Source organism: Diplotaxodon limnothrissa, linkage group LG7 (assembly GCF_057381915.1).
Source record: "Diplotaxodon limnothrissa isolate DT_005_m linkage group LG7, D_limnothrissa_male_GT1.1, whole genome shotgun sequence".
In the NCBI taxonomy this organism is placed as follows: Eukaryota; Metazoa; Chordata; class Actinopteri; order Cichliformes; family Cichlidae; genus Diplotaxodon; species Diplotaxodon limnothrissa.
In genome coordinates this window covers 12600217-12616214 of record NC_140602.1, presented here as the reverse complement: position 1 = coordinate 12616214, position 15998 = coordinate 12600217, and the positions used below count along the sequence as shown (strand labels likewise).

General features: G+C 39.8%; 2 protein-coding genes across 2 annotated transcripts; one reads left to right on the top strand and one right to left on the bottom strand.

The window, feature by feature from the left end:
- The first annotated feature begins 4771 nt into the window (after positions 1-4771).
- ankrd34c (ankyrin repeat domain 34C) lies at positions 4772-6535 on the top strand. The gene has a single exon (XM_085359212.1). The coding sequence runs from the start codon at positions 4815-4817 to the stop codon at positions 6402-6404; it is 1590 nt and encodes a 529-aa protein (XP_085215338.1). The 5' UTR covers positions 4772-4814; the 3' UTR covers positions 6405-6535.
- Positions 6536-6969: 434 nt separating this feature from the next.
- On the bottom strand, positions 6970-13865 carry LOC146627861 (retinol dehydrogenase 13-like). The gene is made up of 7 exons (XM_085359214.1): positions 13670-13865; positions 12285-12425; positions 12010-12201; positions 11502-11663; positions 11242-11358; positions 10934-11138; positions 6970-7733 (listed from the first exon to the last, which is right to left on the bottom strand). The coding sequence occupies exons 1-7, from the start codon at positions 13740-13742 to the stop codon at positions 7637-7639; spliced, it is 987 nt and encodes a 328-aa protein (XP_085215340.1). The 5' UTR covers positions 13743-13865; the 3' UTR covers positions 6970-7636.
- Positions 13866-15998: the final 2133 nt, after the last annotated feature.

Genomic DNA, 15998 nt, shown 5'->3' with positions numbered 1-15998 from the left:
TTAGGTATTTGTAAAGAAACTAGCAGCTTCTCAGATGTGACTTTTGTTGCCACTGGAGAGCGCCAGGTAAACTGTGTTCAGTTAATTATTTATTTACATAATTAACAGGCTGTTACGGGGGTCAAGGAATTTTCTTTGACTCCCATAACAGCCATAATATCCCGGTCTCCTTAAGTGCTTTCCCCATTTCCTCAATTATCCAAAACAATTCACACCCTAATGCTAACCTTAAATTTAACTCACGTTATAGTTGGCATTAGTTGGCTAATGCTAGTGTTCAAGATTACTTATGTATACATAAAAAGATATAATGTTCTTCACGTGATGTGCTTGAAAGCAGTCCAATCAGATTCTCTTGAACAATCTGGGTTCACTTTTGTCATAATCATAGCCTGTATATAAAAGATGGATATAAACACTGTGATTAATGTAGTTATGAAGCTTCAAACTGGCAGAGGTCGGTATTTCATAAACCTACACTACAAGCCAGGGGAGGCTCTGATTGATGCTTGTTTTATGGTACCACGGGATTGGCCATTTGCATAGGTATGCACCTGTGGAGAGCCTTCAGAGAGAGGTTTTCAACCTACAAAAAACGCACAGTATTCCAAAAACCGAACAGCATGTAACTGTTGAATGCTAAATGCTGATTGGCTGTGATAGTGGAGCTTAAAAAGAACAGGAGCAGCGTGGAAAAAACATCAGAAATGAAATGATACAGTATTAAAAGTACAGAGAGTGGCAGCACTGGACACTTTTCACTGTTTTTAAAACTCTGTTTCAGTTCATCACTTTACATGTTAGAACTTCTCTCTTCTCTGGGGCTGGCACACAAGCAAGACTAGAAAAAAGTCTTGGTTTGGACACTGCTTACATCTAGCATCAGATGCTCTCTGCAGGTAGAAGGGCTGACGGTTGTACCCTATGGTCTGCCAGTCGATTGCCAACAGATAGCCATGTTCAGCCTACAAGAAATCAAAGGATAACACATATTTCTTGCCTAGCAGCTTGTCAGTAACACAGTAAAGCATGCCCTGCTTTATCCTTGTTTTGGCTTTGTTGTTCTTGTTGTTATTTTAATGTAATGTGACCATATTTATGTACAAGAAGAAAACCAGTGACTGAGATCAGGAATTTGTTTACCGAGGTCACAGATATGGCAGCTCAGTAGCTCTGCTAGAAGTCAGAGAAAGTGCAGGTTAAATGCGTTGGCTAGTTCCAGCCATCTTTTATATACAGTGTATGGTTATGAGACATTTGTAACCTGTTTACAGTCTATGTGCTGAACTCATGAAAGTGATGAAATTATAAAAGACACTTTAAACAGAATAAATGTAACTTTAACAACACTTAAGAATATTTATTTGTTAAAATTACATATCTTTGCCACAATACCAAGATTTGCTCAATTATTTAAATTAGTGTTCTGCAATGAGTTGTCACCTGACATTTCAGAGGAGGATGAAAATTAAACAGTAATCACAGCGAAGAATAAATATGTGCTGACATGTTGCACTATATATTTTTTAGACTTTCCTGTAGCACTTGGCTGTATCTTACTTTCAAATTTTACTGGCTTTGACAACAGCAACTTTCTTTTTCAGTGCAATAAAAAAAACTGAGCATATTTCTATTTGCAGTTTACAAAAACAATTTCCTTTCTTGTTTTCTCAAAACTGAGGCATTATTTGAAATTAAGGTTAGACATGAAGTGCTCTGTTCTTCCCGTCTCCTGGAAAAATTGTGATCAGACTCTAAATTTGAAAACTGCTGATAACTTTTATGTGTCCTTTGTCAGAATATATAAATAGTTTTTGAGCTACTGTAGTCTGATGAGTAAAAAATGTCACAATTCAGACAGAAGAAAAGGTTATATTTAGAACGGAGGGGAGGGAGAGCAGCAGCTGTGGTGTAAGATATCTGAAAATGGAAAGTGCTCCCAGGGGTGATGGCGCTTATTCTCTTCACTTTAATTATTTATTTTTCCTCTATATACTGCAGACGACAGCATCATCGGGGCAAAGATCACCCTCTGTGAGGGCCACTGACGTCCTTTTGGCTCCCAGTGATAATGAATGTGTCTAAACTAGTCAGCTTTGGCCTTTGATCCTTGGATCATCATGATTCTCTGAAGTCTGTCTATAATACAGACCCATATAATTTTTACTCAACAGTATAAAATGTGAAATATACATAATAGCATCTGAATAACAATTTCAGTTTGTGTTTGACAAAAAAAAAAAAAAAACTTCTTAGAACTTCCTATTCTTAGAATCAAGTTTGACACTTAGAAGAACAGTTTTTACTCATCTACATATAAACCAATATTTTACACAACTCTTTTAGTCATTTCTGGTGAAGAAATGACAATATTTAGCCAGACTGTTAATGCCTCTTGAACAGGAGGGGCATACTCTTTTGAGGTGGTGACTACAGCATGAGCTGCTTTATGAAACTGCCTTCTCCATGTGCCTTGTAAACAACACTTCCTCTGGGACTGAGAAGGCAATCACAGGTGAGAAATCACTGGCAACATTGACAGCTGAAGTCCTGAGACGTCAAGCCTTTGGATAGGTAATAAAGTGATTAGTCTTAGAGTCAGAAAAAAAGAAAAGAAAAAAAGGAGCAGGGGTCAAAGGATTAATGATTGATTGTGGTGGTGGTGACTTACTCATGAGTGGAAAATAGATCCAAAAATAACTGCATAAAAAATGCCATATAATCCTGTCTGTCCGTGGAGGAATGTGTCTGATTTACCTGTTCTTTGCAGGGCTGAGAACATCACTGTTCTCATTAGAAACTGCTTCTGTGCTGTCTCATAGCAACCTAAAAATAGAAATGTCCCTATTAGGCTGTATAGCTGCGATGGCTGCTACAAGTTTTGGCTTCTTTAATTGTACTGTAAATATATAGGTGCAAAATTTTTTTGCTCTCTCACATAATTTGTTGAGTACATGACAATGAGAGAAAGAAGCGCTGCAGATATGCATAAACATTAAATATTAACTAATGCTTTGTATCAAAGTGTCACTGCTTAAAAATATGATTTCTGCTTTTTAAAAAAAATGAAAATAAGAAAAGAAAGATAGCTGGTGAATATATCCTATTGGAATTCCCTGCAAGAAGCAGCGTGATGGTGGTCCAGGCACATTTTACAACTGAATTGTTTTCTCTGTGCCCTTTCATACATGGCAGACAGACAACCTGCCTTTATTCCTGTTCCACCCTGCAGAAAGATTAAATCGTATTTATAGCGCAGACTTACTATCTGAAGAAAATTCAAAAAGCAGCCTAAGCACTAGGCTCTAGGAGAAAAAGCAGCCTTCTCATCTTCATCACGTGTAGGCCAAACTGTGCCCACCGTTTTCATTTTCATACTGCTCTTTTGACATAATTAAAATAACACGCGCGCGCAGATCATTTGCATGTCTTTAGGAGGCAGCACTCGTTTTGTTTGTGTCCAGCAGATATAAAGGTTTTTCATCAGACGCAATTTATTTTGGTCGACTCTGACGTCAAGAGAATACACGTTTCATTCAACCAGCAAGAAAGTAAGTTATTTATAACCCGCAGCATCTCCAGGTTGTGATCCTTGAGTGCGCAGTGAAAGGAATACTCCCCATTGGACTGATGTGGTGTGTCTCCATAACAAAAGCCACACAGCTCATGCGTTATGGTGCCAGAGAGGCACGGCACACTGTAACCTAAACCAAGACGTATTGATGGGAACAGTCACGGCTGCATAACAAAAAAGAAAATAGGATTATTGTGGAGAACTTCAACAAACTTTCTGTTTTGAATCTTTAATTTCGCCCTCGCAGATGGCAGAGCACTGGTTACTTTGAACATGGAAAATCTCCTCTTTGACCAGGTAAGGAAACAACTGTCACACAAACAATATTACACGTGAAGGTTAATTAATTCAACTTTACCTCGCTATCTTGTATCGGTGAAGGCGGAGGCTGTTAAATTAGATCGACAGCTTGTGTTGCATGTGAAATCAAATGTATGTCTAATGTTGGCAAATTAATATTCAAACTGCAGATAAAATGTTTACATTTGGGATTTGAAGCAGAATAAGACGACGAACACCGCAACGTGTAATGGAGCGCGTCTTTCGAGCCAAGTTACCCAAAATGAGAACCGCGGACAGCGACTCTTTGAGCTTAGCGTGACGTTATTTAATGTCGCCAGTTAAAGAGCTTGAACAGATGTTTGGATCACTATTTGAAATTTATATAACAAACATCGCATTTACGCGCAGTCTCTCGTATATTCGTCCCAGAAAGGTGGAAAAATGATGTTTATGCTTACTTGTAGTGAATACTGGAGGCTTTTGTGTCAGTATCAGTATGTTGGGTGGGGGGTGGGGGGCACTGCTGTCTAGATAGAGGTTTAGAAAAAAAAAATCAACTTTGATTATGACATCATGACACATCTATCAGTAGTGTTTATGACTCTAACAGGTGTGTTACCACGCTGACTTCTGCATGGATATATGTGATCTTTGAGGATGTGCATGAGCATTTTAGGAAAACTGCCAATTTTTTGTACAACACTGATTCAATTTCAATAATTAAACAAACAATATATCCACTATATTTCACAGATCTATAAGAGTAAGTTTTATTTTTATTTTCTTTAGGTTGTAACAGACTGCCACCTGCTGGCAGTGATAACAAATAGAAAAGCAGACAAACAAAGTGGGTATTAATCACTCATTTTACTATGTAAGCTGAACTAATTCCACAAATTTGTTCAAAGGGCTGCGAGCTGTGAGTTCAGTACTGAGAAGATCTGTGATTGGCTGGGTAATGGCAGATATTCTGGAACTGCGGACAGATGGAAACTCACTCCTGAAGGCAGTGTGGCTCAGACGCTTGAGACTCACCAGGCTCTTGTTGGAAGGAGGTGCCTACATCAACGAGAGCAATGAACGTGGGGAAACACCTCTCATGGTGGCCTGCATGTCCACACACACCGACCAGCAGAGTGTAAGTAAGGCAAAGCTCGTAAAATATCTGCTGGACAACCAAGCGGACCCCAACATACAGGACAAAGGAGGTCGGACAGCTTTAATGCACGCCTGCATTCACAAGGCTGGACACAAAGTGGTGGATCACCTACTTAGCAACGGTGCTGATCCCAGCCTGGAAGACAGGAGCGGGGCCTCGGCGCTGGTCTATGCCATAAACGCAGATGACAAGGAGACACTTAAACTGCTCTTGGATGCATGCAAAGCTAAAGGCAAGGAGGTGATCATAATCACCACAGACAAGTCACCATCTGGCACTAAGACTACCAAACAGTATCTAAATGTCCCTCCATCACCAGAGCTGGTTGAGAGATCTTCCCCGGCGTACTGCACTTCTCCCTCTGATATTAACGTCACAGCATCGCCCTCACCTGAGCAAGAGCAACAAAACACAGTCTTCAGTTTCCAGACAAAGCTAAAAACCTCCAGCTCAGCTTCGAAACTTGCCAATGGGCCCACGTCGCCGACGCGGCGGCCTGCAAACCCCAAACGTGCACGTTTGCCTCAGCTGAAGCGGCTGCAATCAGAGCCTTGGGGGTTGATTGCACCCTCTGTCCTGGCTGCTGCTGCCGCCGCCGCCCATGATGAGAGTAAGAAAGCTAGTTCTGATGAGGATGTTGTTGCAGGGGTAAACGGACTCTCTCTGAGTAAGAGGTCGGCTTTATCTCAACAGAACAGTGTAGACGGGAAGGACAGCTTATTCCCACTAGTGGGAGAACAGCCCTGCAAAATGACCACCTCATTATCAGTTCCTCCAACATCTAAACCATCATATGAGAGAACGCTAGGCCAACACCAGCCACTGGCACGGCGCAGCACGGTGCCTACAGAGCAGGAGAGCAGCAGCTGCAGCAGTGGACTAGCCAGTCTGAGAGACACAATGCATAGGAGACACCTGGGGAATGATCACTATGACTCAGACTCACAGCTCTATTCAGACTCTGCCATGTTAGATTCTCCTAAGGTCCCGGTGGAGCGCAGGAAACTAAACACCTCTCCACTTGTGATGTTAACCAGCTCCAGAGAATCTCTAGACAGCAATGCCAGCACATCCTCTCCCAGCACAGCACGCAGGCGTGCACCTGGTCTCCTGGAGAGAAGAGGCTCAGGCACACTTCTGCTGGATCACATCTCCCACACCAGGCCTGGCCACCTCCCCCCTCTTAACATAAACCCAAACCCTCCCATTCCCGATATCGGGGCTAGCAACAAGCCCTCCTCACCTCTGGCCACAGGTATTAGATCTATAGCTCCAGTAGCACCAAACACACCAAAGAGAGGTGGCCTCAAGTTGAAGAAGAAACTTGTGAGAAGGCACTCTATGCAAGTGGAACAGATGAAACAGCTTTCTGATTTTGAAGAGCATTAGTTAGTTATGAAGTTTATGCAGCAAATATTGTGGAAGTAGAGATGTTAACACCATAGATTGTGAGGAAGTACATCCATAGTCTACACAAGTCATTTGTGTCATTTGTGTAGACTCAGAGCCATCTAGTTGTTGAATTATGTGTAATTAAAAAATATAGATAGAATATATAGATACATTAAAACTGAGCAATATAGGTAGATTTCCTCCCCGTGTCACACTCAACCTTAAGGATAACTATCTTTTGACTTCACAACATCTGCTGTATATGTTTTACAGTTTTGAATGTAAATGCCAAGATATGGTACTTTTCCTCTGAACTAGCTGATCATGTAACATTAAAGGAACACACAGGGTACATTTGTAGCTGGTGGCAGATAGGGTGCACTTTGTGCATATGTAATTAGCACCATAATGGACATTCTGTCTCACGAAAAAAAAGAAAAAAAGAAAAAGAAAAAAAAATGTGATGCATTTGTCTGAGATGTAGCTTTGGATAAGATGAAATTGGACTGTTTGTAGCAATTCTGTACAAAGTGCCTTTAAAAAGAAACCGAAAAAAGTGATGAGCAGATACAAATTTTGTATAAAGAAAACTTTAATTCATGGTGATGTAACCAACATGTGTTTTGTCTCAGCACTGCTGGTCTCACATGGATCAAAATGAAGACTCGTGATGAATACATAGGATGTGGATAAACAGTATGCCTTAAAAGACAGGTATAACAATGGGCTATGTATAAGAGCACTTTAATGCCCACGAGAAAGAAACTGAATACCACTATTAGCAGTGTTACAAAAAGCTAAAGCACATTCATATATAATTCTTATATGATAAACCCAAGCAACAATAAATGACATTTTAACCCTTAGTCCACACAGATATTGGTGAAACCCATCAATTAAAATGTCATTTCAAGCTAAAGGCAATCAATGCTAAAGATCATACAGCTTCCATGTAACTGACCTGTGAAGCATTGCTTCTGTTTAAGAAAAAACTTAATTTAATTCATAGTATTTTTCCAATTAGTTTGTTGTATATTCTAAATAAATGTCTATCACTTGTGAATTTCTGTCTTTTGTTCATTTGTTGTCCTTAAGCAGGAGCTCAGCTGCTACTAGCAGCGCAGATGTTCACTAGAAAGAGTACCAGTTCTTTCCTCAGGCCACCTGGCAGTCCAGTGGCACCGCGATGATGACAATCATCATCAAAATCATCATCATCGTCGCTGTGACTATGTCAGACCGACCACAGAGGCACTCAGCTCCCACAGCTTCTTGGCAGCTTCATCATCCAGACCCTGAGGGGCTGCTGTTTTAGGGGCGCAGTCGCTGTAATCAGTGCAGACTTTAGTGTTAAACACACAACTTGATCTGTTCATGCTGAGTTGATTAAGTCACAAGAACAAGTTAATCAGTCAGATAAAAAAGGCAAGATATGCAATCAAAGGATAATTTACAAGGCAACAATGTCTTAATATTTTATACTGTTTTCTTAAAGATAATTATAGGAATTTAGATATTTATTAGTTATGTTATTACCCATATAATTTCATACAAAGACCAAAAGAGTCAGTTTTCACTTTATATACAAAAATAACATCAAGTAGAGCCAAACCGATATTTGTTATGTGGCGATATATCGGTATGGTTGACAACTAAAACCTCCAATTATGTTATAAATGTTGATGTTACACAGATATTCCACCAGATGGCACTCCGCAACTTCCCCGTTGGCATCGATAGGAGAAGTGTAAATGAGTAACCCATGACTTGTGGTGACAACAAAGCAACATTCCAAATATGGGTATTGGTCATAAAAGTCCAATATCAGTCAGGTTCTAGTATCAGCAGTTTAAATTAAGATTAAATCATATGCTTTGTAATTGCTAAAAAAAACTATTAAGGAAAATCTTAAAATGTTCTAATTTCAAACAAGAACACTCAGAAAACGGGACTTCCTTTAAAGGGCAAAGGCTATACTAAAACTTTGATGTTTTTTAATTATTATTATTATTATTATTATCATCATTTTATTACAACATCCTGATCTCAGCCTGTTATGGGTTCATTCTGACATCATAGGGTGTCATAGTGGGAGAAAAAAAAGAGGTGTGTTGTAGAGCACTCTTCATGTTCCCTTTCATATGGAACATAATACTTATTATATTGTATTTTTTTCCAAGGTCAACTTTGACCTTGGGCACCAACAATAAAGGTCAAGGTCAAATGTTTAGCCAACCCAGGTACTCATGCCCACCAAGACTTTGTATATTGTTTGAACTTGATCCATAAAACATTGGGGGTAATATAAAGTTTTTACTGACTTTCACATTTGGTACGACATTGACTAGATTTTCACCTAAATTAAATCAGCTCGAGCTGTTGTAGACTGCTAACAAACAGACAGACAAACAAACAAACAGAACAGATTACAGACTCGCTCACTTCAGGGGGAGAATTAATAAATACACAGACTGTGGAGAAACATCAAGACAATCTATTTTTAGGGAAAGCCCTGCTTATTTTAGCAAAACAGTTCTAGATGTGAGCATGGCTCTTTAGTAGATAAATGCTAAACTGTTTGTTACACAGTGTGTTAGGTACAGTGTTAGGTACACAATAAATACAATAAATGAATAGAATGATCTGGTCATTGTGATGTGAAGAGTTAATGGAAAATGATCCTCATCAGGCCTCAGATACTTTAAAATGTGCTGCCAGCATTTATATATACCCTCCATATATATATATATATATATATCCTCCACATCTTCTCGAGAGAAGAGCTCGAGAAGATGTGGAGGGTGAAGGTAACGGTGGTCCCAGTGGTAATCGGAGTATTAGGTGCAGCGACTCCCAAGCTAGGCGAGTGGCTCCAGCAGATCCCGGGAACAACTTCGGAGATCTCTGTCCAGAAGAGCACAGTCCTAGGAACAGCTAAGATACTGCGCAGGACCCTCAAGCCGCCAGGCCTCTGGTATATCTATCTATCTATCTGTCTATCTATCTATAAATATAAATATGTGTGTGTGTGAGCATGCAATCAGCTCTTGCCATTTTTAAAATCTTGAACACATGCAGCACCACTTAAATGTCAGTCATTCACTGGTAAATGGCTGAAATGCCTGATAAGATAATGTCAGCAGTAATGAAATACTGGAAATCTGCAAAAGGTGGAAAGCTGTCAGTGTATTGCAGCTGGTTTGTGGCATTTATATTGACTGTGATTTTGTCTAGGCATTTTTTTTCTGGGCATGCACACTGACGCAGCGACCCTGCTGACATGATGATTCCTTTATTTATCATATGATCTTGACTTTCTGTCTCAAAAAGATTCCTTGTATCAAAATCTCATTTTATATTGTGCTAATCCACATTTTTATATTAGTGCTAAATTGCTACTGTAGTATGCTTACAATGTAAAAGGGGTCGCTTGTAGTTGCAAATGAGTCACTCACCAAACACCCCTCACCTCTACAAAGCCTTTAAGTCTCCTTAGATAATTGCTCTGATTTTCCAACCCACAATTCTGGTCTCATCAGCTAAGCTTTCACCTGTAGCACACAGCTATTTCCTGCATAAAAGCCTCGATGAGCCTGCTCTACACTGCTCTACCAGCCCAGAAACAAACAGATGACAGTTAATAGACCAGATTAGATGGTGTTCAGAATTTAGGATTCAGCAGCTAAAAACACAGAATTGTCCCCCAGGAGTAAGACCAGAGTTAAAATGAGAGTGAATAATTATTTAACATTCACGAAAAGGTTAAGTACACGACCCCAAATGAACGTTAATGTGTCTGCTCGTTATGTTTTAGATGTGTCCGTCTAATTCACTGGATTTGAATCAGTGTTCACGCTGACATCATTTACTGGACTTGGACAACATTTTTCATGCATAGAGGAATTATCATGCTGTGGAAAAACCCACAGCATGTTAACACATTAGGTTTTTAAACAGTTGTGTTAACTGGACTTAATTATATTCAACAAATCACAAGAACATTTATTTTACTGTACGCAGATCAACTGTGTTCCCTGTTGTCACCTTTAAAAGGCCCATTGAGAGGTTGGAGAATCCTACTAGACATGACTGACTGGCACTAAGTAGTTTCTTTATCAGTGTTATTAGAAAATTTTTTCTGCTTTTACTATCAGCTACTTGTAGTTTTTTAAAGTGCAAAAGCAATCCCTAACTCACGTTCCCTATCATCAAAATGAATCCAATGACTCCCGTGCAATGACGTATTCAGAGTATAATTTTGAAGAAAATAAAGAACTGGTATCAGATTCATTTCCTGTGTCTGCACATCCACTGAGGGAAGATATTGCATTAGACTGCACTGAGAAAGAAGAGTCCAGCTGTTTCATTGCTAATATGCTTCATTACACATTCACAATACCAGTCTCAGTAGAGTATGTTAGTGTTGTTCTCAATATGATCCATTTCCCCCACATGGGCGAGCCGAGCAATATCCCTTTTGGCTGTCTATCAATAAAGAGCCCATCTGTTGAATTACACAGACTGACCTGTAATAGAGTCCACTCTCATTTTGCAGGCTTTCCTCCACAGCGCAGTAGATGGTGGTCTGAGCTCCTTCTGTCGGATTCTTGATGAAAAACACGAAGGGCACATACAAAACCCTCTTCCACAGGGGCACTGTGGGCCAGAAGTGTCGGCCAAGCTCGGTGCGGATGACTCCAGGGTGGAGGCTATATGCTGTTACGCCAGTACCTGCAAAATGACAAGATGCAGAACACAAGTCATTACAAGGACATGAAATCCCATTCAATGTGTAACGACACATAGAAATATAGATATAAAACAGACGCAGCACCTTGCAGCCTGTTGGCCAGCTCTTTTGTAAAGAGGACATTAGCTAGTTTACTTTGAGCGTAGCTTCTCCAAGGCCGGTAATCTTTGTCCTGATTTATGTCATCAAAATGGATTTGACCTGTTGAGAGAAAGCACTTCATCCTTATTCACAGATGTGGTATTTAACATTAAATGAATATAAAAGGATGACATTCCTGAGAGATTTAAAAAAAACAACTAATTCTCTTTATATGAACTAGAAAAAAAGAGGAAAAACTGCACCTCTCTCATGCGCTAAGCTGGAGACATTCACAATGCGGCTCGGCGCTGACTTCTTCAGGAGATCTAACAGACAGTTCGTTAAAAGGAAGTGGCCCAGGTGGTTCACACCAAATTGCATTTCAAAGCCATCTTCAGTCTTCCATTTTGGACAGCTCATTATGCCTAAAGGTAGGAATATCAAAGGAAATGTATTTACCGCCTGTTAAAGTAAAGTGTGCGTGTTAGTCCCCATAGGGAAATAGTTCCTCTGCATTTAACCCATTCACCCAGTGAAGCAGTGGGCAGCCGCCAGTGCAGCGCCCGGGGAGCAGTGTGTAGGGACGGTACCTTGCTCAGGGGCACCTCAGGGTAGCCGTTCAGTGGAGTCGAACCCCCGACCTTCCGATCATGGGGCCACCACTCTACCTACTGAGCTATCCCTGCCTGTTAAACACGAATGCACAGTCACAAAGCTGGCATAATATGCTACATCACACCATAGTGGGTCTGATGTGATTTATACATCCACCTGCATTATTGATGAGAACATCCAGGCGCTCCTCACTTGCTAGGACATCTTTGGCAAGTTGGCGTATTGACTGTAGAGATGCCAAATCCAACTTTCTGACAATCACGCTGTCATTTCCGCTTCTCTTTTTCACTTCTTCTGCAGCTTTATTAGCTCTTTCCATGTCCCTACAAGCCAGAATAACCCTCGCGCCTGCAATGCGGGAGCAAAGTCATTACACCTGAACAGATATTAGATTATAAAATTGGATATATAAATCCTGGCAAATCACCAACCTCTTCTAGCCATGTCAACAGCAGTTTCTTTGCCAATCCCAGTGTTGGCTCCAGTGATCAGGACTGTCTTTCCATCTAAGCGGGCTTTGCTGTGACACACACCACCTGCCATCCACTTCTTCAAACCAAAAAGTCCCACTCCTGTAAAAATGTCCGCATAGTGACAGCTCTAAATCTCCACTGATCAGAGCCATCTTCACCTTCTAGAAAAGGAAACCCCCACCCACCCAAAACAAAACACAACTGCACAGATTCAACAGATGTTTTAGGACCAAGATTTTCTCAAATATAAATTTCTGACCCCTTCTTCCACACCCTGAAGATAATACACTTGAATGAGTTTAACAGAAAAAGCCTTAAAGTGCCTTAAAATAATCTGAGAAATAATTAAAACTGCTTTTTTCTTTGTCCAAATGTGCATAAATATTTTTTTTAAAACATTGTCTCTCTATTTTACATAACTACAAATTGAACAAGTTTGGGTTTTGGGATGGTGATTGTGTAAAAAAGTGTTTTTTAACATCTAAACTAATAAAAACTCAAATAAAAGTCAACACTTTCAAACAATAAAAATACCGGCAAACCAGTAGACACACCTATAGCATCAATTTGAGAATCCTAGGTGACTTCCTTCTCAAATTAATAACATTTTCAGAAAACTATTCCGCTAACCTTTAGGTTGAGTTCACTGAGATTTAAACTCATCTGAGGTATTTAGTAGATGCACCTATGTTATTAATTTGAAGCATTTACAAAATAAACTGAAATGAGCAAACCTACTGGAAACGAACTGAAATTAAACAGAATTAAAAGCAAAAGCAAAAGTCAAAACGAAATAAAAAATAAAAACAAATTAGTAACTATAAAGCTATGATGGCAGACCGTGACCGTGAAAATATCAGGTTCCCTACCTTTTTTTGTAATAAATAAAACAAGCTAGCAAACCACCTAAAAAACAAATATAAACAATATAGGCACATCAAACGTGTGAAAGCTCATTCAAACTGCACTGTAAAGCACCAGGCACACCTAGAACAGTGTGTTAGTGAATATTTAGTTAAGATGTTAATAAGCTGTAGCTTAACAAATTCACTTTAACTATATTCTTATAAACGTGATGCAAAATCAAAGGCACTTGTCATTTTAACGAGCACGTGGGTCCGTGCGCAAAAGGCCTACATGCTTATGCAACGTCAAGTAAACGTCACAGAGTCTGTAAAAGAGCACGAGCTAAGACAGCCATCCGTGTGCTGTTTACAGTCTACACGTATGATCAGACCATTAATGTAAATCAGTGATTAGCTATTATATGAGTTACTTTGTTTTTCTTTTAACACACAACACCTGCTTTTGTGAAAAAGAGCCTGCGTCGGGTCACTTCATACCTGCTACTGTGACCAATGCAGTAGTTTTAGGATACTGGGAAACAAATGAGCGTGCAGCCGAGGAGGTCCGCATTGTCCCTGCTGACCCTGTTACTGTTTATGAATCTGCTTCTCTTAAAGTCCGGTTGGAGAAACGCCGGCAAACTTTCCTGCAAGCGAGACCTTACTGCCTGCTACAAAGTAAACCGCGTCAATAACAGCTACATAACAAGCGGAGCCTTTGCCCAGGAAGTACCGCCCATCGCCGCCCTACACGGGAATCCTATTGGTTCATTTTTGTCAATAGTGTTAATAATATTTTTAAGCAATTTTTTAAAAGCTATTGCCAAAGAAAGCAGCTAGTAAAGTACATTTTGGCTATTTTAGAACTTTTTTTTTTTTTTAGATTTTTAACAAATCTGAAAAAGTTCAATGCTATTAAACTAAAAACAAACAAACTCCAATATAACAAAATGCAATCAAATCAAACTGTAGTGGTATCTTTAGGATTTAGTAAAAACATCTTTGCTGAAACTATTATCATCTCACAACTTTCCATCTTCTCGTTTCATCTGCTCCCTCTAGAGGTCACCACAGTGGATCATCTGCCTCCATCTCACCCTGCCAGCATCCTCCTTTGACACCAACCTTCTACATATCTGTATCATAACAGGCTGTTAAACATCCTCTTCAATCTTGCTGCTATCTTTCTCTCTCACATCCCCTCAGACACTTGTCTCCACCGACACCCACCCTGCCCACACTCTCTTCTTCACCTCTCTTGTGCACTGACCACTGCCACACCAGGTATTTAAACTCATCTACTTTCACTACTTCTGCTCCTTGCATCTTTACCTTTCCACCGGTCTCCCTCTCATTCACACGCATGTATTATGTCTTACTTGAACTTTATTTCTTTTTCTCAGTGTCATTTGTGAATATCATAGTCCATGGAGTCTCTTTCCTGAAAGGGTGTAAAAATCAAAAAGGGTGTAAATCAGACATGATGATCCACATCTTTCTATGGCAGTAATAAAATTTAATAATCAAATAAAAATAAATAAGGTGTAAATAAGATGTTTTTTTTACACTGAATGTCAGCTGTTTTTTGTTTTGTTTTGTTTTTACAAAATACATTTTTGTTCTAAAATAAAGCCAACTGCATCTCTTAAAGCTGCATTTCCATTTCAGCTTTATTTAGGTATCATCAACTCATAAAATATGCAAGGTCAATGTATGCTGGGCTCAAGATATAATATGTGCAGTTATTATGCAGTGAAGCACAGCTGGTATGCAATAAAGCACTCGTGATTTAAGCTTAATAAACAGACAAATCTATCATCTACAAGGAATACTCATAAATTGTACAGCAGATGTCGCTGTAGGCTCATCAACGCTGTCTTGGTGTATTTTTACGTGATTCTAGCAGATGAGACACATACATCACATTAGCCCTTAAACTAGGCCTATATTTCATTTCTGTTTTAGTCACAGTTGCCAGTCAAGCACAACAAGACGTGTTTTGAAGCTATATAAAACACCTAAGAATCACATGATATCCCAAACTCCTACGAGCACATTAAGAACTGTCTGTGCTGTTGAGTGAGCAGACAAAAGAGGAAACCCACCAGAAGCACCGAGATGACAGTAATAACAGCATCAGCCTACACTATCAGATCTCAATTAAAGCCTAATCAGAGCTGCAGTGGAGCAACTGAATCTGGAATAAAATTTTACTGTGTCAGATCAATAAGGCGTGCTTTCTCTGAACTTTAAAGCATAACACAATGAGTCTAGACAGGGACAATATAGAGAGATTTGACCTTGTAATTCTTGTGACACCTGAGAGTGAATGTTTTCACTGTGGAGAGCTGCGGAGTGTCTGTAAATCGGGGAAGCACAGGCCACAAAGTACATGTGAAAACCTAGAGGTGTTCTGAAGTGGCTGTATAAAGTGAGAGGATTAGCTAACAGCCACCTGACTGCAGTGACCATGCTCTTTATTGCAGCCTCTCATTGAATATGCAGGTCAAAGTTTTGTATTTCAGGGACAACTGAATGACATTCTTATTGCACTGACCTTCTCGACATTGTTATTACACACAGTTTAAGCCATGCTGCTTGGGTAAATACATTATTGTTAAGGCTTTAGAGGTTTTTTCAACCAGCGGAGGCCTGCTATAATCTGAAGAGCACTTTAGAGGTGACCTGGCTGTCTCTTTTACTGGCTCACTACTAAGCCCGTCATGTGACTCCTCTGCAGACCTATCTCCGAGTATGGTAACCTTCCCCTGCTAAAATTAGAGGGCCCTCTGCTGAGACATTGTGGAATGTATCTTTCCCGTACCCA

Excerpts from the sequence above, each read along its gene's own strand:
- ankrd34c (XM_085359212.1), top strand. The coding sequence starts at position 4,815 with ATGGCAGATATTCTGGAACTGCGGACAGATGGAAACTCACTCCTGAAG.
- LOC146627861 (XM_085359214.1), bottom strand. The coding sequence starts at position 13,742 with ATGCGGACCTCCTCGGCTGCACGCTCATTTGTTTCCCAGTATCCTAAA. Across the intron at positions 12,202-12,284 it reads TGTTGACATGGCTAGAAGAG|GCGCGAGGGTTATTCTGGCT; the intron begins GTTGGTGATTTG and ends CCCGCATTGCAG. Across the intron at positions 11,664-12,009 it reads TGTTCTCATCAATAATGCAG|GCATAATGAGCTGTCCAAAA; the intron begins GTGGATGTATAA and ends TCCTACCTTTAG.